Genomic DNA, 26538 nt, shown 5'->3' with positions numbered 1-26538 from the left:
TAGACTTTAGGCCTCATGCACACTTCCATCACCGTTTTCACGGCCGCTTTTCACGGATCCGTGTGTCCGTGATTGGAACCGTGTACTTCCCGTGTGTACTCCGTGTACACTTCCGTGTTTCAGTTTCCGAGAGGAAACTGAAACCCGTCCACGCTATGTACAACGATATTGTGAGCGCCGCACATGCTATTCCCTGTCCAGCGGTACTCACTGTCCAGGGAGCTGAAAGAGTTACTGCCGATCAATGCATCCCCTTAACTCTTTCAGCATCCTGGACAGAGACTACCGCTGGACTGGGAATACCATATGCGGCACTCACAATATAGATTAAGGCCCTGTTCACACAGAGTCTTTTTATGATATTTTTGGTGCGGAAACCGCTCCGCAAAACTCGGCAAAAAATGGCCGAAAATGCCTCCCATTGATTTCAATGGGAGGCGGAGGCGTTTTTTTACCGCGAGCGAGGCTGCAGTGGTCAAATGGACTGCCGCGTCATCCAGGGAGGTCGGACTGGATGTCAGAGGAGGGATGCGTCACCAAGACAACGGCCAGGGTACGTATGAACTTATTTTTCTTAATATCGCTGCGTTCCAGCACTGATCAGCAGCCTCTTCTCTCTATCAGTGCTGACAGAGAGAAGGGGCTGCCGATTAGTGCCGTGCAGTATCTGTCTGTATGTGTATCTCTGCCCGCCCGGCCGTTGCTAGGCAACGGCTCTGTTACACACGGATGGCACGCGGATGCCTTCCGTGTGCCTTCAGTTTTTTTGACGGCCCTATTGACTTGCATGGACCTCATGGTCACGGAATCTCAGACCAAAGTAGGACATGCTCTACTTTTGTCGGAACAGAGCAACGGGACCGTCAAAAAAACTGAAGTGTGCATGGCCCTATTGAAATTAATGGGTCAGGGTGCTAGCCGTCTGAAAAACGGGGAGCACCCTGAATAAAAAGACTGAAGTGGGCATGAAGCCTTATATTGGCCTGCCGTGCTGTAATTACGGCCTGAAATAGCACATGTTCTATATTTTTCAACGGCCCGGGCACCTTCCCGTAAGCAAAATGGAAGGTACCCGTGGCCAATAGAAGTCTATGAGCCCCCTAATTACGGGCATTTTTACATTCGTGTGCATGAGGCCTAAATCTGTAATTAATATATTGTTTCATTAATTTCTTTTATGCTTCCAATAACATTATTTACACTCTCTAGCATATCGAGAGGTAGCAATTAAATTCATACTGAGAGGTATTTAAATAGAGAGCTTTTACTCTATCCATAACGTAAGTCAACCTCCCGAGCAACGCCGGGTATAAAAGCTAGTATCTATCTATTTAGCTATCATATCTCTATCTATCTATCTATCTATCTATCTATCTATCCATCATCTATCTATCTATCATCTATCTATTATCTATCTATCTATATTATCTATCTATCTATCTTATTTTATCTTATTATCTATCTATCTTTCCATGTTGTTTTAAGAGGAAATAACAATGAAAATTCTTGATAAAAATCATGCATTCTGTCAAGGCGGAAAGAAAAAGAGGGCAGTTGCAATGAGCCCAAAGCCTTCTGGAGTCTCTACATCTGATCTTTCTTTTACCCCCTATCCTTTTTTATATAATAACATGGAACTTAGTGCTGCCTGCCAGGCTGATGCGATTTGAGCCAATACTTTAATAGAACTGAGAGTTTCACAGACACAAAGCTCCATAGAAATGTAAATACATTACGAGTATGTAAACAATGAGAGGGATCTTGAAGTCTGTGACTACCACATCACCCTGCTGCTTCCAATCACATGGACTAGTTATAGTGATATTACATGCCTGTCGTTTCCTTTTCACTCCCGACAGTCATTTTACAAGGGAGTAAAGGGAGATAAAGTCTTTCACCTTTTATCTCATCTGTCTGTGCATGCTGTAGAGCGTATGTATGGAATTAGCCATGATGAACTGCATCATATCTACCAATACATTACGCCATTTTTAGGGACATCTCTGACATCTTTAGAAATGACATGCAACCAATTTCTAATCCAAAAAGACCAACATATAAAAGTGATACAGGATTGCCCGTCGAAGCTATAATTTCATACATGAGCTTTATTTACTGAGCTACTGAAATTAGATCTGCAGCTAATACCTCGAGAAATGGGAAGTTTTGTTTCTTGAAACTGATCTTTTCCTGTGATCATGCAGAGCAACCACAGAAAAAAAAAGAAAAAAACCTTTTTGTTAAGGAGGCAATAAGATACTAGTCAGTAGGCTCCATGCCAGACCTGCATCAGCTGTGCCCATTTTTCATCAATCTATGACAGTTTTATAGTTTTATCCCTATTCAATAAGCAGCTTTTCTCTCTTATCAATAGCGTGTTTTAAATTCATGAAATGGTTAAATATTGCATGTTCATACCATTCATTATGTATCTCCCAGTTAGCTCAAGCTTTTCTAGCTACAACACATATTAAAGTAAAAATAATGTGAAACAAAGACACTGTTTTGCTTACATTTTTAATCATTTCCTTAGAACACAAAAAAAATATCACATACAATGGCACAAAAATAAAGCCACATTTATCTAAAAAAAAAAGATTCAAACATGATTTGAATAACTGAACGAGGAAAACCCTTATAGCTTTCAAACCCACGGCCGCCTGTACTAAAAGAAAGCAAAACTGGGCCTGGTCATTAACAGGAAAAATTGGCCTGGTCTTGAACTGGTTAAGAGCAGGCGAACAGTGAGGTTGTCCGCATCTATATTTAATTGTTGTTGGATCATGCCACACCATCGGGATCTGCTGACAATGTTTGTGACCAGCCTAAGTTAGTCACATACTATATTATACTGTGACTGTAGAGGTGACATTTTGCCATTGGGTCTTAATCAGCCTTCATCCTGTCCTGTAGCATAATACACACAAAGATAGATAGATAGATAGATAGATAGATAGATAGATAGATAGATAGATAGATAGATAGATAGATAGATAGATAGATAGATAGATAGATAGATAGATAGATAGATAGATAGATAGATAGATAGATTATTGATAGATAGATAGATTATTGATAGATAGATTATAGATAGATAGATAGATAGATAGATAGATAGATAGATAGATAGATAGATAGATAGATAGATAGATAGATAGATAGATAGATAGATAGATAGATAGATAGATAAACAATTTTTATAACTTGTTATATTCATAAAACTTTCATTCAATAAATCCCTGATTTGCAGCAATTACAGGTTCTGCAGATATTTGCCATTCTGTTAGTTGTAGAAGATTTTTGGAGCAAATTTCTGCAGACAACTTCTGTAGCTCTTCCCAAAGGGGTTATTAGCTTTCATGGCATTTTTCTCACAAAATGCTTAAAAAACACAACGCAATAATATGGGTAAAACCATAAAACACAGTTCTCCGGCTTCCTATTTGTTCACTAAACAGCTTTAACATGCTTTGTATCATTTTCCTGCTGCATGATGACATTTGTATCAATTACATGAGATGGAATGGCAATGAATAGATTGGTAAACTTTCTCGTTGCAGTCTGTGTAAATTTCCCACTTCACCAGCACCACAGCAGCCTCATACCAATAGTTTTCCTAATCTATGAACCCATAATCCATGAAGCCACTGACCTGATTTCTCAAACTGTATGCTCTGTTGGACCTGTCCGCTCATGAAGTTGGGCATCTGGCACTTTTAATTCTTTTTCTGTCCTTGCCAGATTCAGTTTGGCCTCCTCTCCCAAGAAAGTAGAGGACACGTTCAAATAGAATCTTGTCTGTCTGATGCATGGAAGACATATTTCTTGAGAAAACGGTTTGGTTTTGCCCCTTTTTAAACCTGGAATAAAACTTTTGAAATGTCAGGACACCACAAACCATGTAACCAAAAAAAAAGACAGTTGATTTGCTTCTTTTGAACAGAATTACATCTTTCAGCTTTGCTAACACAATGATAAAGACTTATCGGATGATCAGTTATTATTTCCATTCGTTGATGAAGAATAAAGTAAGAGAGTTTGTCTTAAGGACGCTGGACTGATGACGGCTCAAAATAGAGCTTTACAGTCAGCTGTGAAAAAAAATTCTTAATCAGTCAGTTCCAAAACAAAGATTTATTATTTATTATTGTTGTATTCATTTTTGATGTTTTTCATTTTGCACAATTCCTCTATCTGTTCCCTTCAATCTTTCTAATCAATAGCCCGGCTTCCCATTCTCTATTCCCTCTCATGAAATCCTTCTGTGAATCAGTCATTCTCACACCATTTCTCTTAATTAATTATTCTTCTTTAATTATTTCAATTATCTCTTTCCTCATTTATTCGCTAAGCCTCCCTTTCCCCTGGCCTAGGTTTATTTAAATCAAATATTACATTAGCATTTAATCTTTCCAGACCATTCACCCAGTGCCTTCTACCTTTCATATTTCACATATCATTTACACTCTTATCTTGAGGTTTAATTGCACTTTCCATTTTCATTTTTACTTTTCCCAAGCATATATTTGCTTTTCTTACCATCAGCAATTTGCAAATGTTTCTTACTGGATCTCACACTCCTGTGGCTGGAAATGACCAGGCAAATTTTGACTAAAAACTCACCTAAATTTCCCATTGACGTATATATACAATAACATGCAGAGGACCCCTTATTGTAGCCCTCATCACCTTTTCCTATCGGAACTACATTTTACATAGGGTTGTAAGGAGAATTTGAAAACTTTGATTCCTTTATTTATGTTGTACATTATTCATCTTTTACTATTTGGTATGAACATTTTATACTGAATCCATATCTATCTTAGTTTCTATATCTTCATTATTGAAAATCCATATTATAGATCACCTTAAATAGAGTTTCTTTGTTTAGAAATCTGCTTCCCATCCCAAAAACATAATGGAAGCCACTCCATTCACTTTATTAGTATCATTAGATTCTACTCTCAATTATAGTCATTGATACATTTTACCTTTATATCAGGTCGTTCTTTATGAGACTGACCACATGCTACTCGCAATTAAAAAGCATTAGTCTGTAAAATAATGGCTTCCTATTCCATTATCATCTACCATAATTTTATTTAGCTAAAGCACTAAAACCACCCAGAAGACATGGTTATTTTGGATTACTGCCTTTGATTTTACCCTTGGTATTATGTAAATTGAAATTCTTTATCGTATTAAACATTATATGTGAGAATATAGCCTCCTTAGACAAAGCTCTAATGCTTTTGTAACACAATGCAAGTAGAGAGAAAAAAGCCACACTCTCCCGGTTTGACGTCGAAAATTCTTTAATGCTTGTGTTTTGTCCTTAGCAAAGTTATTGACCAATGGGGTACAACTCTAGGAGTATTTCCACAACATATATAAACCTAATTTAAGCTTGAGTCATAATACATAATACATAATAGTTTATGTATGTTGTGTATACATTTTCCACTTATTGTTTTGTAATTTAAATGGAGAAGCATTAGTCATTTTTTATATATTTACCATTAAAGCTTCACTTAAAGGGGTTATCCAGGTTGTCATTTTTTTTGTTGTTGTAAGGGCTGGAAATTAATTAATAAAGAAAAAAAGGAGTACTTACCGATCCTTGCCCCAATGATCAAGCGCTGAAGGCTCCAGCGGCACTCCCGTTGGTTGTTTACATGAACGTAGGATGTGAAGGCTGCCGCCAATCAGAGAGCTCAGCGGTCTGGTGTTGTATTTCTGACATTATGTCAGAAATACAATTCCTCACCACTGAGCCCCTCTGAGCCCTCTGATTGGCTGCAGCAGTTACATTTTATTGACCGTGGCATCTGAAGGATTAAACGGCTGGAATCGGAGTTAGCTCAGAATCTGACCATTGCAGATGAGTGTTAGCTGTTTGAAGCTTCACAGCCCGTGCCATCTTGGGGTAACACACATCTGCTGTAACTGTACCTCGGATGTCGCATATGGGATAAAGAGGGAATCAGAATTACGGTCTGTATTCTTCCCACCACTTTGATATTTTCATAAATGCAAAATACCTAATTCTCCTGGGTTCACATTAAAGCTCATTAAATTATATTTTTTAGGCCAATGCATTGTGTCCTGCCTTTTTCTCATGCTTTTCATTGTTTCTACCAATGGTCATGTCTTCATTTCTGCGGTTAGTCTTGGGTTGCCCTGTTGACTATCCACTTGGTCTGGTCTTGTCGTTTTTATAGTTACTTTAGACATATAAATAAACAGAAGGCCGGCAATGTAGATCAACATTATTTGTAGTTTTGTCAATAATGATCTGTTTATAGAATTTGGAGCACTCTTCCTATCATAATAGACCAAAGGGAAAGCATGTTAAATGACAAATGAAATAAAAATCATTTCCCCGGCATAAACGACCTGCACAACCAAATGTTTGATCATCAAAATCCTGGACATTGTGTACGGTTACGAAAAGCACAAAAGGCGCCTGTTCCCTTCAGATTAATGTTTAATCGTTATTCCCATACACCTCAAAATGAATTGATGGGTTATGAAATCAGAAAATGAACGGTAGTCGAGTTATTAATAGAGGATTTGGAAATAAGCCATGAAAGGGATCAATGCCTTTTTTCCCCAGTTAATTTAATCTGGCTGCCTTTACTGCTAGAGAACAGTCTGATTTCATTTTGAGACTTTGTTTTCTCCACTTCCTGAGCATTCTTACAATACGTTTGTGGCTCATTTCAATGTTAGAAGCTTAAATAGCTTTTCTAGGCCTAACTACATTTAAAGTTCACGAATATCTTTTGGAGGCAAAAGGAAAAGGATGCATTCTCGAGATGATGAAAGTTAACCTCTTCACTCTCAATAGTTTAGCCTCAACATATTTGCAATCCTAGTTACTTTCCCAATATTTCTATCTACAATAAAACACAAATTATGCCAATGTGTTTAGAAATGGCTTCAATTATACATGAATAAATGGCTTATTCTAGTATTATGGCCCATAACTGAGGAGATGTGATGTCATCAACTCAATGTGCACTAGGAAACTCTGATAGTTTGTATGGAAAAAAAGTGGCCCCTAATGTGCATTAAAATCCACTTTGGCTTCATCGAACCACATGAACAGCAGACCAGCAACATAAAAATAAACTCATAAAGAACATTCAAAAGATCATTGACATCATTAGCTTAGTACTAGGAGTTTGTCGATGCTAGTTTGTTTTTTATATGGATAAATGAACTGTGAAGGAAAAATCAGCACATCTTTGTGCGCTCATATGGTGAATGCAGTTTTGACTATCCACTGGCATATGACAGATTCCCATGTACAGCAGTGGTAAAAATGCCACCAGGGCCGTTTTAATCATAGGACAAATGGTGCAGCTGCACTAGGCCCCCTTATTGGTTGTTCGCTCTTGGCCCTGTGTTGTTAAAGATGACATTTTCTCTTTACATTCTACTCACTGGCTATGACCCGGCTACTTTACATGAATGATGAGAGTCGGCTCCGGACTGAGAGATTATTTATTTTTTTATTTCTTGCTCTATGAATAGTTAGGCCTCCCCCCACCGCTTTCAACCTGATGGCTTGATGTGATGTGACTGAATGTTGTGTTGATTTGGGTGCTCTGCAACCAATGACATGTGATAACAGACAAGGATCGTCCAATCAGGTTGAAAAGCGGAGGGGGGCTTATTCTCAACAGAGCGCAGAGAGTGGTATTAACCCCTTGCACTTTTTTTTTTCTTTTTTTTCCCTCCCCACCTTCCAAAAGTCATAACGTTTTTATTTTTCCGTCGAGAAAATCGTATGTTTTTTGCGGGACAAATTGTAGTTTTTCACAGTACCATTTATTGTACCATATAATGTACTGGGAAACTGGATTAAATTATGTGTATTTAATTGTTTTTACATAACTTTTTGGGAAAATGGGAATTTTTTTTTAACTTTTAGTATTTTTTTTGCACATAAAGCAAAAAAAAAAAACTTTGACTGTACTTTACTTTTCGTGTTAGTCCCCTTAGGGTACTTGAACTAGCGATCATTGGCTCACTTGCACAATATACTGCAATTGCTGTATATCAGTATATTTTATTTTTCACTAGCTCCTATTAAGTCCTGCCTCTTGCAAGGCTTAATAGAAGCAGTAGGATGGCAGACCTGGGGGCCTTCATTAGGCACCCAGGCTGCTTGACAACCATCGGCACCCCACGATAGCACCACCCTCTTTAAAGGCTTAGATGCCTGTTGACCGTGGCATCTAAGTGGTTAAACAACTGCGATCGAGTTCTCTTTAAACCTGGCCCTTCCAGTGAAGTCTCAGCTGTAGTATACAGACTGTGGACCTGCCCCATAATTCTTTTTGCCGGCTATGACATAATCCTACGTCTAATGTCGGCAAGGAGTTAAATAAAGACCCATTTCTGGACCCATAAAGAGCTGGCTCTTGTTGCTGAGCTGAACCAAATGATCCAGTTTACTAAAAAGAAACTAAATCCCTATACTACTACTTACTAGAAGTACTGCAGCCAGGAATTGTGAAGGATCTGCTGAGATCCCACCTGGAGTTGAGGAGCTTATCACTACACAACTGAGCGTGCCCAGGACCATGCTAGATATTGCTGAGGTTTAGTGTGTGTGTGATAACATGTTGGTCTGGAGTATTGATCTCTAGTCTGAGGATCTTTAGCTATTGCGAAACTGCTACTCCAAGTTTGTCGCTGTCAAGGCATATTTGCAGTTGTTATTTCCTGACTGGAGACCACTGCTCTATGTATGCTGGTCTACTAATATGTGGAGCTTTTTCTGCAAATTAGAAGCTACCTTGGTTGAACTTCCTGATCCCTTAGTGGAACTTAATGGGCATATGTCTTTCTTCAACCGTACTATGTAACTATGTAACCTATATATGACATATACAGAAGTTTATATACAAAGATGCCTGCATATGTGTCTAATTTAATCAATGATAATTATAATGCTTCTTTGAATTTTATTTATTCATAGTAATATTTATGTTGATTGCCTCTGGATGTCACTCACTGATTACCGTATTTTTCGGACTATAAGACGCAGTTTTTAGCAAGAATAAATCTTGCTAAAAAGTCCCTGCGTCTTATAGTCCGCAGTCAAGGGACCCGCGCCCCCTGACAGCTTCATTACTCAACCCCTTTCCGACCCATGACAATCCCGCACATCATGGAGCGGGGGGTGGGATTATTTATGGAGCGGGCTCATGCGCTGAGCCCGCTCCATACACTGCAGGTGTCAGCAGCTGACATGCTGCTCTAATGACCAGGAACAGCAATTTTGCTGTTCCTGGAGGTTCAAAGGGGTTGTGCCATAAAACACATGTATCCCCTATCCACAGGATAGGGGATACATGTGTGATCGCTGGGGGCCTGACCCCCAGTGATAAGGAGAATGGGCACTGAAACTCACCAAGAGCGCTACATGACAAGCTTTGACTTCCGCATTCTGTGACCGGCAGCTTCGTAGAGATGAATGGGACTCTTCTGCGCATGCACGAGCGGCTATGTATTGATCTCTATGGAGCTGCGGAACAAATAAGCTGGACACAGAACCCGGAACTTCAGGCTTCTCATGTAGCGCTCTGGGTGACTTTGAGTCCCCTGTTCTCCTTATCGCTGGGGGTCCCAGTGGTCGGAGTGGATACATGTGTTTTATGGCAAACCCCTTTAACTAGTTAAATGCCATGGTCAATAGCGAACGCAGCATTTATAGGGGTCTTTCTATGAAGGACATTTATGACATATCCACAGGATATGTCATAAATGTCAGGTAGATGCAGGTCCCACCTCTGGGACCCGCACCTATCTCTAGAACGGGGCCCCCTAAACCTCGTTCTAGCTTTCTGTACTCTCCCGTAGTAGTTCTGAGAACATCGTAGCTCGCATGCTACCCTGCTTCCGTAACTGCCATTCAATACTATGGGAGTTAGGGAAACAGCGTAGCCCATCGAGTTACGCTGTTTCAGTAACTCCACATGTAATCAAGTGGCTGCTGGTTCCATTCCCGTAGGGGATCTAATAAAATGTGTAAAAAAAAAAAAAAAAAACGACTCTCGGAATATGGTGAAACAGAATAAAAAATTTTTTAACAAATAATTTTTTTCCTATTTTCTGTTGTCTAAAACCTGGGTGCGTCTTATGGTCAGGTGCGTCTTATAGTCCGAAAAATACGGTATTTTCTTTATCATGAAAGTGGGCAAGATGTGGTTATGAAATACAGATAAACAGGGTGATCACATTAATTATTTTTTGGAAACACGCACCCTATATATACACACACATATATATATATACTCACTGTATATATAAATACACACACACACACACACACACACACACACACACACAACATACAAGTGAATACTATTAGAGACATCTTCCAGTAAAAATATCCATTTATTCTTTCCTGACGACGAGGATGATCATTTAGCAACTACTGGACTGTCTCTTTACTAAGGAGTCCTTGATCACAAAATTGGACTTTAAGCTTGCACAGTACAGGCAAGGATTAATCTATCCATAAGTAATTTTGTGCTTTCAGCATTTCATGGGCTGAAATATGAATTTTTCTGTGCTTTAGGCAAACAGTAATAGAGGCAATTTACTTGGGCTGCTTTTTCATTTGAAGATAACATGTCAGTCGGCTAAAAAAGTAAAGTATTAGAAATTCTTCATGAAGACATACAAACTTTAGTGATTTATACTTGTATTATACAGCTGTCATTTGTAGACATCAGATCTGAGATTTGACTGATCTACTTACCTTTATATCTGATAACATTTTGCAAAATAATCAAATGCATAACTGGCAGAAAATTTATTTCAACCATTTATTTTCCTGTACGGCAGTGTCAGTTGGATATGAATATGATTCGTGCCCAGAACTTGTATTATGGGAACAGAGGACAGTCACCTTGCAAGGCTTTGAGATGGATGCTTCAAATCTTGGTGGATGGACTTTTAACAAACATCATATACTAAATCCTCATAATGGTAAGAACATAATACAGTAACTGTGCATCTACTCCTAAATGGTTAATACCGAATAGGGAATTGTTAGTATTCTCTTTATAGTTTACTGCTCAAAAATCGGTGGGATAATTTATTTTTGTTTAAACTGGAAAATTTAAAGCTTTTAAGATAATACTACATACTACATTCAACTCTATATTCTGACATGAAAAACATTCTCCTTAAAGAGGATCTGTCGCTGGTTTCCGTAGTGGCTAATCTCCTACATCATATCATAGGCGCTGCCACGCTGATGATGTTAGTGTAAATTGTGTCCCCAAACATTTCTTATTTTCAAAGTTAAGAAACTTTTTCTTAATATGCAAATTAGACTATACTAGCCCAAGGGGCAGTAACGCTCCTCTTTCTCTGTAGGCGGTGTCTTCGTTGTCTGTATGATGCTGTCCAATCATTGTCATACAGCTTGTCCCCTTCCCTGCACAGCGTGATCTTAGTTTCAATTGCGAAGTCACGCTGTGTTTGCCTTTCCAGCCACAGGTCCTTCACCACATTGCCTCAGTACTCATCACGGAGGACAGTCTCTGCATCGACTCTAGCCGGGACGCCAGGGAAGTTGATCTGTCTTCTTCTGATCTGTAAAATGGTGGCCTCCATTTTGACGAATCCCAAAAGTTGCAGATTCACTAAAATCTAAAACTTTTGGGACATTTTTAACTAATTTGATTAGTGTAGAATTGATTCGCTCCCTCTTCTGCTAATCAGTGTTTTCCAAGGAACCATATACTTGTATCTAACTAAAAAAGCTCTAAAATGACATACACCTAAGTTTTATTCATTGTTACCCAAAATTCATTACCCATATTGTAATCAAATTAGAAGTTCATTATAATGTAACAATCTCTTCATAAAAATTGTAATGCCAAAGGAATAAAGTTCTTCTCCAATCTACCCTGAAGCCGGTGTCATGAATCATTACGTCAAGATAAGCTAAGGTTGACACTTGAGTCTCCTCCTGTGGATATGCCATAAATGTTTATGGTGGGGAAAACACCTTAAAATTAGTTTTTCTACCATAGAAAAGAGTCTAATAATGAAGATGCCACAGTACTAGTTCATGACCATAATGATATATGTTATATACTCTTATCAATGGAATCATTTTTACTTAGAGCACAAGCTATTCATTTAATAACAGCAGAGTATGAAATTTATATTCATCCCATAATGATGGTCCTTTTTAAATACCATGTGGTTCATCACCAAAATATCAAAGAAATGGAAGTATAACAATTTTATCTGCTGTCGGACAATTGCTGCGAGGCGGAATTGCATTGAGCTGCATGTGAATTTAATGTTACTTCTCGATTCAATAACCAGGCTGTCCTAAAATGTAACAGAATCAGCTTCTACAATTGGGTAGGCAACTACACTGAAGGCCCATGCTTCATGTCCCTATGCTTCATGTCCATGTAGAAGGCTCTGTTAATGAGACATAAAAGTATAATTATTAAAATAGATTTGAAGAAGCAAAGAATATTTTTCTTAACATTCATATTTATTTTAAGATTTCAAGGCTCCAAGTCTCAACGTGCTCTTGTCATGATTATTTTCTCTTAGTACACAAAGGCTTTACTTCAGTACTGGCTTACACAGTCTTATAAGTTATATTCCTTTTCTTTCACATGTCTTTTTTTTCTGAGTGTGTAAAATGGTTTTTCAAGAAAGTGTCAAGTTGATATTTAATGAACCTCTCAAAACTGAGAGACTTTATAGTTAAGTACTGCAGCCATTTGATTAGGTCACCGTCAAGCGTACTATACACTCACCTTTCTCCACTGACTGTAAGGACTCTTTCTTCATTGCCACAAGACTGCCTCATAGTAATATTAAAACATATAACTTTTATCCGCAATGCCTGTTGCTATAAATTGTTATTAATATAATGTATTCATAATGTTGAAAGCTTTGACCTTCTTTAGATTGCCCCAAAGTAAATGTTCGTACTTTGGCTTGTTTCCAGTTTATAGTTTTAGAAAGAACATATATTATACTTTGATATAATAAGAGTTTCTTTTTGGGCTTGTGTTATTTTGGGTTCCTGGAATGGTTTATGTCACTCCTGCTGATCATATAAATTAATCTAGTACCATTGGCTCCTCCACTCGAGTATTTGATCATAATTTGCTATTAGTTATATGCCTGGTAATTAACACTTCAAGTAGTATTGTCATTTCCTTCCTAAGCTTATTGGTGTTTTACTCCGTTAAAGCCGCGTTACCTCCCTACATTACGAGCTAAGGGCCTGTTCACATTAGCGTTGGCTTTCCGTTCCGGGGTTCCGTCGGAGGTTTCCATCGAGTGAACCCCGCAACGGAAAGTCAAACTGAAACCACAGCTTCCGTTTCCGTCACCATTGATATCAATGGTGACGGAAACATTGCTATGGGTTTCCGTTCGTCACCATTCTGTCAGGTTTCCATTTTTCCGACTACGCTATTGATTCCGTCATTAAAACGGAAACCTGCCGGAATGGTGACGAACGGAAACCATTACCAATGTTTCCGTCACCATTGATATCAATGGTGACGAAAACGGAAGCTGTGGTTTCAGTTTGACTTTCCGTTGCAGGGTTAACCCGACGGAACCTCCAACGGAACCCCGGAACGGAAAGCCAACGCTGATGTGAACAGGCCCTTAGCTACAGATTACATATTTTCACTGTTGATAATTTGCTATCTCATTTGTAGGAAGATTATAAACTATATGGTTTTTATCATTTACACTTCTAGAAATGGCTACAATTCTAAAGGGAGTCTTTTTTTGGTTTTTAATATGATCTATTTTCAGAAATGTTTGCATTATGAATGATTTTACAAATGGATCTCAGCAACTAAATAATGCTCACGTAACACAGGAAATAAGATTATAGTACAAACATATGGGATCCTAATGAAACCACCATCTGATGATTGTACTTTATATTGAAATGACTCAAAACCATTTTGTTTAGCAACAGAACATACCTCTGCTAATATCTTGTAAATAATTTGTCCATATCCCACCATTTCCCACCATAGACAGTTATGGCAGGACCCCTGTTCTGCAAGGTAAATTGGCAGCATCCAGGTAGAGGTTGAATGGAGAGATGGCCATGCATTCAAAATGATGGGTGTTACGGAAACAGCTGACCACAGTTCTCTGATAGGTGAAGATGCCAGAGGTGGGAATCACACCTATCAGACACTTATGGCATATACAGTGGTATGCTTTAAATATCTAAGGTGGGGAAAATTCCTTTAACAAATGTTATATACTGATGAAACAGACCCACACGCTTTTGTTATGCGTATTAATTATTTAAAATGTCCTATTTAACATTTATTTAATTTATATTTAATGTCAGACTAGTTTAAAATACTAATATCTTACTTTATTATCGCTTAGGTCAAAAGATTTAAGCCCACATAAATACCCCAAAACATATTTCCAAGAGTGGACAAAGGGCAGAGGGGGCCATAGCAAAGTTTGTAAAAATCCTAGTAAAATCCTAGTGTTGGTTAAAACACCACACCTCTAATCCTGGGGCACGGGGTCCTGGAGCTTGTTTGTCTTTCCCCTTCTCATAAGAGATAAGAGTATTGTAGCCTCCAGGCTGGTTTAAACTTTAATGCCCTTGTTTGCTAATGGTACATTGCATTTAGAGAAGGGGAACCCTGCACATATTTACACCTAAACACAAGTAAAGTTGGGCACACTACCTCCGATGGCCTCATGCAAGCTACATGGCTTTGTACACCATTGTTCAGTGCAGTTAACATAATGGGTCAAAGTCAAACCAAAGTCAATAGAAAAGCAATGCAAAATACTCCATTACTATTTAAGGCTATGAACACCTTTGAGGGCATTCATTTTTTTAATTCTTTTTTAATAACTAGATTAGTCAGTGTGTTTTGTGTAACTTTGTAATTAGTCTTTATTAAAAAAAAAAAAATTACTTCCCTATACAGAACTGCTATATCACTTGCTTTACACTGAATACGTCAGTCCCGCGGACCTGACGGGTTCAGTGTTGGCGGGTCCCGCATGTCTCTGACACGCAGGATCCACCTGTAATCGATCACATCTAAGTTATGAACTTAGATGTGATGGATTGCAGCTTGATCCTGAACCTGTCAAATCCGCGGGAATGGCGGATTCAGTGTTAAGCGAACAATACAGCTGTTCTGTATAGAGAATACAGAACAGCTGTATCTCCAAAAGTAAAATTAATATTTAATAAAGACTAATTACAAAGTTACACTAAACACACTGACTAATCTATTAAAAAAATTAAAAAAATGAATGCCCTCACAGGTGTTGATAGCCTTCAAATTCAATTATGATCTTATTACCCTGCTGTATGGCAATGATCATTTCACCTGTGCAAACTATAAGGCTGTATGCAGTTGCTGCGGGCCTCATGCAGTGCAGCAAAGACACAGATATACATGAGCAGCATTGCACTTATTTAAACACATTACATTTCTGAACATACCAGTCAGCCCAAACAACATGTTACTGGAGTATAAGTAGTGGCATGTATCCTGCCAATACAAAAGTGATGAAAAATTTATGTTAAATACATCCCTTATGAGATCACAAATCCAACATTTTTCATAAATAATTGCTGAGGGATGAGGAGGCACAGTGATTAGCAGTACCGCAGTGCAGAGCGGAGTGGAGAGCGCTCCATAGTGCAGTGAATACAATCATATAGAGAACTGAATGTCAATGTAATGCTCAGAAAAAGTTGTGCGGCAGGAACAACACTGGGAAACGTATGTCTATAAAGTCAACTTAAGTCTGCTTGACGTAGCTGTTGCTCCAACCTGTAGGCCACTTAGATCAAGATCTCATGAACTACAACGGAAATGTAGGAAAAAAGGCACTAGTTCAATGTCACCATCATATGAGCGAATGAAAAGGTTTAATAAAAGGTTTAACACCTTTCAAGGTCGATCCGACCTCTCAGGTACATACATTTTTTTCCCATCAAAGCCAATTTTAAAAACCAGGTGTCCAGCCGCAAACCGGAATGTAGCTTGGTCTCATATACACCAATCACATATAATTATTGACACGGGGCCTATGGATAGTGAGACTATCACTGGGCTTGCAGAGGATGGTGTAAACCCACTGTCTCACCTAGGTATTTGACGTAGGGCTAAACCGGGGAGCGGAGTCTAAGGGAACCCCAGGTATTCACCCTTTAACCCCTATACAGTGATCTGGACTTTGCTGCTGGGGAACCCAAGGTCGCTACCCCAGGAGTAGTCACCCATGGAGACGGCCATCGTAAAAATAGGTGTGGTATAGAAACCGCAAACAGCATGCAATGTCAGGTATTACGAAAGTCAGGGTTGGTGGCAGACAAGCACTTATGGTTGGTAGAGCAATAGGTCGGGGCAAGTGACAGAGGTTCACCACAGGTCACAAGCAAAAGGCACCAGTGGCAGGCAAGGATAGTCAAATGTACAATTCAAAATACAATAGGAATCTATAAAAGTCGGTAGGGTCTTTATAGAGCTGCAAATAAAATTGTTTTGTTACACTATTATTTAACGCCGTATTCTTGATGTTATGGCGTTGTTTATTCATTCGTGTCCTTGTCGTTTGAACTATTTTACCTACATATTACGGGTTACAATTACACTCAAGTAAGTATACCAAATATGCAGTAGAGCAATTATACAGGGTGGGCCATTTATATGGATACACCTAAATAAAATGGGAATGGTTGGTGATATTAACTTCCTGTTTGTGGCACATTAGTATATGGGAGGGGGGAAACTTTTCAAGCTGGGTGTTGACCATGGCGGCCATTTTGAAGTCGGCCATTTTGAATCCAACTTTAGTTTTTTAGGGTCATGTGACACATCAAACTTATCGAGAATTTCACAAGAAAAACAATGGTGTGCTTGGTTTTAACGTTACTTTATTCTTTCATGAGTTATTTACAAGTTTCTGACCACTTATAAAATGTGTTCAAAGTGCTGCCCATTGTGTTGGATTGTCAATGCAACCCTCTTCTCCCACTCTTCACACACTGATAGCAACACCACAGAAGAAATGCTAGCACAGGCTTCCAGTATCCGTAGTTTCAGTTGCTGCACATCTCGTATCTTCACAGCATAGACAATTGCCTTCAGATGACCCCAAAGATAAAAGTCTAAGGGGGTCAGATCGGGAGGCATTTTTTCTGCGGTGTTGCTATCAGTGTGTGAAGAGTGGGAGAAGAGGGTTGCATTGACAATCCAACACAATGGGCAGCACTTTGAACACATTTTATAAGTGGTCAGAAACTTGTAAATAACTCATGAAAGAATAAAGTAACGTTAAAACCAAGCACACCATTGTTTTCCTTGTGAAATTCTCGATAATTTTGATGTGTCACATGACCCTTTTCCCATTGAAAAAACTAAAGTTGGATACAAAATGGCCGACTTTAAAATGGCCACCATGGTCAACACCCAGCTTGAAAAGTTTCCCCCCTCCCATATACTAATGTGCCACAAACAGGAAGTTAATATCACCAACCATTCCCATTTTATTTAGGTGTATCCATATAAATGGCCCACCCTGTAGAATCCTTTTATATTGAACAATTCACCAGTGATGTGAGACTGGAAATTTTTCCTAATATGTTGTGACATACTCCAACACTGACAATTTGTATGTCCATATTTATAAGTACCCACTAAGTTAGGCCTAATTCACACGAGCGTATTTCACGACTGTGTTACGCGCGTGAAAATAACGCGCGTCACACGGACCTATGCAAGTCAATGGGGCCATTCAGACAGTCAGTGTTTTTCATGCAGTGTGTGTCCGCTGCGTGAAACTTACTGCATGTCCTATACTTGTCGTTTTTTTGCGCATCACGCACCCATTGAAGTCAATGGATGCGTGAAAATCACGAACAGCACACAGACACATATTTGTGTGCTGTGCGTGATTCACTCAACAGTTGCTAAAGAAATGATGAGAAAAAGAAAACCACCTCCTTCATTTTATTTTGCTAACGTAAATAACGCATGACATACGGATGACATACCAATGGAAAAAACGCTGACAAGCACCATACACTGATATCACACGGAACGGCAACACAGGAAAAACACTGCATTTTTTACGCGCACAAAACGGACACGTTCGTGTGGATAAGGTCTTAGAAAAAAATAAATAGACCTCCTCGATCATCAATTTTCAAACCCACTGTTTTCAGATGACAATCAATTTTGTTTTTATATTTTGCTCTATGGAAGGTTATTCCTGGTTTATCAGGCAGAATCTCAGGATCTTTTTTAATGATAGGGCAATACTTGATTAAAATGTTATTAATTTTAGAGCAAGCACATTTATAAGACGTGATAAACTGGGAACCTATTTTACTACTTTTTTTTACCATGATTTTGATGAGCAAAGTTACGCTTTTCTCACCCTTTTTTAAATGCACATCATATTTGTCATATATGTATGTACTTTTGTATTTGTCTATTACATCAACACCATTGCCATTACCCTATATGTAACTAGTGGTTGTATGTAAATGGTGTATATCAGACCAGGTCACATCCGCTTTGTGACTGGACACCTGGTTTGAAAACTTGTCTTTGTTGGAAGCATTTTTATGTATCTGAAGAAGACGTCAGATTGACCTTGAAACATGTTGTACATTTAGAAAAACGTTTTCATTCGCTCATATAAAGGTGACAGCGCCCATTGAACGCCTGCCTTTTATCCTATATTTCCGATGGTTCAGTCCTGACCACGGAACCATTTACATCAAGATTTTTGGTTGTATATTCTGGCTTTCATCCTGGCTGTCCCATCGATCAAGTGGATCTTTGTTTTCCTCACATATGGATACAAGATTGTAAACTCAATTCGAAGTGGACTGTTGTTCTCTGGAATTTTGCCAGGATTCTATAAATGGTTGATCATAATTATAGCTTAAATCTAGTTAGAGAATAATGAACTTGCTTTTGCTAATTCTTTGTTTTGTAATATTTAAACCTCACAGCAATGAAAAAGTGGACATTAATACATGCCTTTCTCTTCTTTTATTAGGAATATTGCACAAAGGAGATGGAGAAAATATATTCATATCACAGCAGCCTCCAGTGATTTCTACACTGATGGGAAATGGTCTGCAGAGGACCCTCTCGTGCTCCACTTGCAATGGACCAGTACATAACAACATGCTCTTTGCTCCTGTTGCTATGGCAACTGGACCTGATGGTAGCATCTACATTGGAGATTTCAACTTTGTAAGACGGATACACCCATCTGGAAATGTCATAAGCATTTTAGAGCTTCGGTAAGAATATAGATTGTATATTCTGAATTTTCTATTAAATGTACAGCATGTACTAATGTGTGAGTATGAAACAGTTACCATGTAGCAGTAGATGGTCAGATGTTGCCCTATACTTTGCTTGCTCTGCTACTATATAATGTGTACATTGGAAATAAAGAGCTCTAAAATCTGACATGGGCAAATTCCATTTATCATGAAGCTTGCAAGTACAAGAGATATCAGGGTCATAAACTGCAGAAAGGAAAATATACAAATATCAACAATTTTGATAGTAGTAGTAGTAGTAATAGTAGTAGTAGTAGTAGTAGTAGTAGTAGTAGTAGTAGTAGTAATAGTAGTAGTAGTAATAGTAGTAGTAGTAGTCGTAGTAGTTGTAGTAGAAGTAGTAGTAGTAGTAGTAGTAGTAGTAGTAGTAGTAGTAGTAGTCGTAGTAGTAGTAGTAGTAGTAGTAGTTGTAGTAGTAGTAGTTGTAGTAGAAGTAGTAGAAGTAGTAGTAGTAGTAGTAGTAGTAGTAGATGTAGTAGATGTTAATGCATTACGCCGCTAACAGCTACTAATGGCAGACAATTGCTTACTCACATTGCTATGGATGAAAGGATAGGTTCTAATAATAAATGTTATGAGTGAGAATCGATAGCACTATATTTCTGTTTTGAAACATCATTGTGAACATTTTGCTTTTTTGATCTAACAGTTTTTATGCTTTTAAAATCTAGTGAAAGCATCAAAGTGTAACTAGGCTAAAATGGTAGCAATTTAAAGGAGCTTTAAGGCTGGGGTTACATTAAAGGGGTTGTCCACCTTCTGACAACTGATGATCATCAGTATGTCATCGGTGCGGGACCGATAAGCCGCTCCAGAGGCCTGCGCGCACCGGAACTTGTGGCACATAATGTTATGTATGGAGCCCGGAAGCAATTGGCTCCATACATTGCCTAGTGGCCGTGCTGCAGAACTGCAGGTCTGCTCCTATTCACTTGAATAGGAGCAGAGCTGATGTACTGCAGTTCGGCCGCTATTCTGTGGCCGGAGCTAACCTCTTCCGGCTTGTACGTCCAGTGCAGGGAGGCACCGGAACAGCTGATCTGTGCGGGGCCCAGGTGTCGGAACCCCACAGATCATGTACTGATGACCTATCCAGTGGATAAGTCATCAGTTGTCAGAAGCTGGAAAACCCCTTTAAAACCTTTTGTAGCGCGACTTTCACATTTTAACTATTCAGCACCAGCTGCAGTCTACAAGTGTGAAAAGAGTTGCATGCATCCTCTAGATCGCAGATGTAGTTAAATTCACTGTATAATGAAACATGATACAATTTTCTAATATACTTTCTGTATTTTTTAATATTTCTGTATATTTTCAATGTCTCTGCTCATATAAGTTAGTTACATTACAGTTACCAGCGCTCTGTCTTGTAATGGGCCCTGCTCCTGTGTGACCATCATATCTTGCTTGTTATGCATGTGACCATGCTTTTTGTCTACTTGCAATATTTCCCTTCCTATACTATTAGGAGTGCACTTGAGAAGCTGTGCAGGTCTAGTGATTTTGCTATAGAGCCTGTGCAGTTTTAGTGTATTATAAATGGCAGTAACTATTGCATATTTGCCATAGGCACCCAAAAAAAATTTTAAGATAAAAATTTGGTCACGATAAAAAAAGATAACAGATTATATTCAAAAGGACTCTAAACCCTAATTCTTTACATAACAATAAGAATTTTCTAGCTATCACTTGGGGAAGCTTTTAGATGTTGTCTAGGATTAGAAGAATATAACAACTTTCTTCCAAAAACAGCCCCACTCCTGCCCATGTGTTGTGTTTGTTATTGCAGCTCCTTTGAAGTGAATGGGGCTGTGCTGCAATACCACACACAACCTGTGGACAGGTGTGGTGCTGTTTTTGGAAGAAAGAAGCCATGTTTTTATAATTCTTATCAAGCCCTTTATGGATTTATTATTGGGTTTAATGTGAATTGTATAGCATTGGCCCCTATAAAAATAGTGTACCACAAAAATCTTGCTAACCAGAAGACGGTAATATACTTACTGCCAAAATTCCTTGGCAGGTTCCAGTGTGGAGACGAGGTCACAGTGATGTTATGTGCATAGTGCTGCCATGCCCCTCGGCTGCATAGTGCAATAGATGTAGGCCTACTTGGTGTTTACTGCAAGTGACATTTCGTACATAAGGATGTAACGTTCTGTGGTCACTGGACCATGTGGCCATGTGACAAGACTATAGACGCAATGCTATAACGACATATTGACACCATATGGAGGGGATCCTTTACTTGGGACCGCTTTCTTAGACATTACTGGTGCACTCTGAAGGAATCAGTGCAACTATATACATAACATGTTGGCTTATTCAAATGGGTACCATTTAATACCACATTCCTCAGGAGGTTTAAGCTGCTGGACATTCTGATCACCAGTGAGCAATCATTTAGACATGACAAACCCTTCCGGACAACCTCTTTATGTAAAAGAGAAGCAAACCAAGTAATTCCTCAATAGTCCATAAAATGCATGTCTATTATACTAGTAAATGGGACTGACTTCCAGTACCTGTACCACACTGGGTCGGGAGTGGCTCCGTATAATAAAAAAAAATCAAATGAAGGAGCATTTACTAGTGCTAGTAGTGCTACAGCCTATTCAGACCCCCCACCAGTCCATAATGAACCTATATTGTACAAGCTAGCAAAAACTGCATACATAGGACAAAGCTTTTCGCCTAGAAAAAGTTCATCTTTAATAATAAATACAATAAAAGTAACGAGTTTACCACCAAGAAACAAATAGGATGAAAACATGAAAACATACTGGGATGAAATCCACCATAACAGAATGTCAATACTAAGAGTACATTCATGAAAAATAGTGGCAAGTCTTAACTAGGCTAAATGTCTACAATCAAACCCTATAAATGGTAAACCACAAAATGTAATTCTATATATCACATAGGTAAGCTACCTGTTCAGATATGGTAATAATGAAAGAAGTAACCCCAAGGAGCACCTCAACGTGCTATTCACAACCTTCATCAGGAAGTGAGACTGCTAGTACTCGTATGGTTTAGTAGCGGTACTACCTGCTTCATCGGCATCAGATCCCCTGAGCGTTTAACTGCCCAAAATGAGAACTTCCGCAAGTAGCTTGAAAACTTCCGGTACAGCAATAAATTAGTTCACGGGAGCGCATGCGCACTATACCAAATGAAAAGTGAAAGCCTATAAGCTTTATTTAACAAATTCAATTATACAAGAGGAATTATCCCAATATACTGTACCAGTTTTATATGAGCAAACAATTGAAAAAATATGAAAAAATATATATACATATACAGTCGACATTCCACACGCAAGTGGCGGTGCGAGCGAGAGTCCGTTCCATGGTAACTCACACGGCATCAAGCACTGCTTGGCCGCAAAATAGACAAAAATTGTGCAAGCAGCGCCACCAGACAAATACCATGAGTATAGAGTATGGATTGGAATATCAACCTCAAGTAAGATCATCCACATGTAGAAAGATAGGACAAGAGGAAACCCGGATGAGATCGCGGGCTGGGGGTCATCACCCAAAGGACCACCGAATCGCAGTCATGTCCAAGGGGCGATAAGCATCATGCCAGTGGCCCCTGCTGGTACAGTTAACATGCAACGAAGTGGAAAAGCCTATGTGGCCAATATTCAAAGCAGCGGTGACAGTATGAGCGAGAGGTTGTCACCTGGAAACCTATACAGCAATTACACAATGCAAGGTAACCAAGGCAACAAACATCGCACCAACTGCCCCAAGAACATGGGTGACAAACAGTATACGATACTAATCACGGATCAAATCACCCATAAATCCAAAAAACAAAAGTCACTGGGTAGGGCCATCGAGATGGCAACAGGCATCATGCTGGCGGCACCAAACGATGCAATACTGCAAACACAATCTCTACTATCATCCTATGGTAGAAGCTAAAGAGGTGTCAGTGCATGTGATGGCCCGCCAAGAGGGAAAAACCCCACCTGCAAAAATCAATGCGAGAGGTCATCCCAATGGGAGGCATCGCACAGGCAGAGATACCAACAAAAGTTTAGGTGACTAGAAATATCCATAAATTTCTTGAACATCAGAGTCTGCAGGGAAATAAGTATCACAATCATAAAGTGACGGTTTTAGTGCAAGATAAGTGTTAAATGTCCTGAATAGAGATGAGCGAACCGGGACAACCGAACCCGGTTTCGGTCCGAACATCGGGAAAAGTTCGGTTCGCAGCGAATCCGAACTTCACCGGGTTCGGCCGAACCCATTTTGACTGAACCCGGTCAAAAATATTATACAAATCGGCGGCCACTTGTCTCTATCAATCACTGATAGAGAAAAGAGGCTGCTGATTAAAAATAAAATAAAAAGCATTTCATACGTACCCGGTCGTTGTCTTGGTGACGAGTCCCTCTTCTTCCTCCAGTCCGACCTTCTTTTCTGACGCGGCAGCCTGTGATTGGCTGCAGAGGCCTCTGCAGCCTGTGATTGACTGCAGAGGCCGCGGCAGCCTGTGATTGGCTTCAGCGGTCACATGGGCTGTATCGTCATCCAGGAATGTCGGGCCGGATGTCGAGAGGGACGCGTCACCAAGGCAACGGCCAGGAGACCGGACTGGAGGAAGCAGAAAGTTCTCGGTAAGTATGAACGTCTTTTTTTTTTACAGGTTGATGTATATTCTGATCGGAATTCACTGTCCAGGGTGCTGAAACAGTTACTGCCAATCAGTTAACTCTTTCAGCACCCTGGACAGTGACTATTTACTGACGTCACCTAGCAACGCTGCCGTAATGACGGGTGCACTCATCTCTTTTAAATGCTGCACTGTAGCGCAGCCTTATATAGTGGATCGAGCGGGTTCCCCAGAAGCATTTAAAAGAAACAGGATCCTGACCTGTCCACAGAGTTTAAGGCAGCACAGAGTATTTCAGGAGAGGAGCGTGTGATTGGCTGCAGAGGCCGCTGCAGCCTGTGATTGGCTGCAGAGGCCGCTGCAGCCTGTGATTGGCTGCAGAGGCGGTCACGTGGGATGAAGCGTCATCCCTGGAGGCCGGCCTTCTGATGTCATCCTGACGTGCGTGACCGCTACTACAGCCTGTGATTGGCTGCAGCGGCGACATGGATGAAACATCATCGCTGGAGGCCGGACAGGAGGAATGTAAGTATGAACATATTTTTATTTTTTTTGTATTACATTAACATTTTATTTTCCGGCGCCGAGCATGTACTGTCAAGGTGGCTGAAAGAGTTAGTGCAGCCCATTAACTCTTTCAGCACCCTGGACAGTACCATGCTCGGCGCACGGAAATTACAGGTTTGGTCAGAACTAGTTCGGTCCGAATCGAACTTTTTCGTGAAATTCGGCGAACTAGCCGAACCGAACTTTTCATAAGTTCGCTCATCTCTAGTCCTGAACAGTAAAAACCGACCAACCAGTCCATCATTTAAGGCATATCCCATCAATATGCTATAACCCCTAATAATTGAAGCTTTTCAGCAAATAACTCTTCTTTAATCTCAGAGACTCTCAATATTTGGCAGATCAGCTACTGTAAGGGCAGTCCACAGTTTAAGGACAGGTAGTTGAAGAATCCCTGTAAAAGCTATCAATGCTGTTACATTTCTGTATATAGAAATAAAAGTAGAAATTGTACAGTGATTTTGCTACTTACTTAGCAGTCCAAGCATTTCAGAGTATTCGAAACAATCGTAGCATGAAACATAATATTTCCAATTTTACATTAATGCATGAATGGTTCATTTACAATATTAGCATTTTTACAGTACCTAATTTTACGTGCTCAACAATACCCAACTCAATCAGATTTCCGCCTCTGGTGATAAAGAACTTTCATAAATACTCACGTGGATACACTGTACTTTCTCAAGCAGAACAAACAGCAACATGAGATTACATTTCATGCAGCCTTGAGATTGTTTTTGTATAAATAAGTAAATGAATCTGAACTTGTACTAAGCAATGCAATTATTTGTTAATGACGAGACACTGTTATGGTTCTTGTAACACTAATTTAAAATGATTTGCGGTGCACCTTCAAAACAAGATGTTAAATCTAGAAAGTATATCCTGGGGCTAAGTGTCAAAATAAGCAGAATCAGTATTTCTCACACTGTACACACCAGAGTAGAAAGTAATCAGTTATCTGTCAATTTATTGCCTTTGTATTAGTGATGTTAATGAAACACCAATGAAGACTCTATGGAGTTGTGTCTTGTTAGCAAACGCTCTGTAGTATTTCTCAGTATGAGACCACAGAGTCAAAAAAATGTAAATCTATCCTGCATGTCTCTGACATTTGTGCAGTTAGAGGCTTGAAGATGCTCTGTCACCAGTTTATAACTTGCCTATTTCTTACCTAATCTAATTGGCGCTTTGATGTAGATAACTACTTGGTTTTTTTGTTGTTTTTAAAAAAAAGCAAACGTTTATTATTGAGCAAGTTATGAACATTTTTCGATTTATGCAAATTTTTTCTAAATGCCCAACTGGGTGTTTTCTTTCTATTCACCAAGTGGGCGTTGTATAGAAAAGTGTATGACGCTGACCAATCAGCGTCATACACTTCTCTTCATTCCAGGTCCTTCACCGGAGCGACAGAAGACTCAACAGACATCGCCTCTAGCCGCTGCAGATTCGTATAAACGGCCTGGCATGGCTGGAGGCGATGTCTGTTCAGTCTTCCATTCCTCCAAATCACGTCACAGTGTGATCTCGCGAGATCACACTGTGCTGTGGATCAAGCAGGGCTTGAATGAAGAGAAGTGTATGACGCTGATTGGTCCGCATCATACACTTTTCTATACAACGCGTGTGGGCATTTAGAAAAAATTTGTATAAGTCAAAAATGTTCATAACTTGCTCAATAATAAACGTTTTTAAAAAAAAACAAAAAACAAAGAAACAGTAGTTATCTATATCAAAGCGCATATTAGATTAGGTAGGAGATAGGCAAGTTATAAACTGGTGACAGAGCCTCTTTAAAGGCTATGTAAACCTTTGAATATAATTTTTTTTTTTTATAAAAAGGTCAGTCAGTGTGATTGGTGCAACTTTCTAAATACTATTCTCTATACAGAGCAGCTGTATCTTTTGCTATGACCTGAATCCGTCAGTCCCGCGGACCT

General features: G+C 39.3%; 1 protein-coding gene across 5 annotated transcripts in view; it reads left to right on the top strand.

Annotated features, from left to right (window-relative positions):
• TENM1 (teneurin transmembrane protein 1) overlaps nt 1–26538 on the top strand; it is a 570240-nt gene that overhangs the window by 446214 nt on the left and 97488 nt on the right. For all 5 annotated transcript variants that reach the window (XM_075835787.1, XM_075835786.1, XM_075835785.1 and 2 more), the window contains 2 exons: nt 10867–11010; nt 19099–19348. In XM_075835787.1, coding sequence (XP_075691902.1) covers nt 10867–11010; nt 19099–19348 — 394 coding nt within the window. The remainder of the gene's footprint in view (nt 1–10866; nt 11011–19098; nt 19349–26538) is intronic.

This window comes from Rhinoderma darwinii, chromosome 8 (assembly GCF_050947455.1).
Source record: "Rhinoderma darwinii isolate aRhiDar2 chromosome 8, aRhiDar2.hap1, whole genome shotgun sequence".
NCBI lineage: Eukaryota > Metazoa > Chordata > Amphibia > Anura > Rhinodermatidae > Rhinoderma > Rhinoderma darwinii.
Note: the sequence above shows the minus strand (reverse complement) of the source record. Positions and strands in the feature narration are given on the sequence as shown.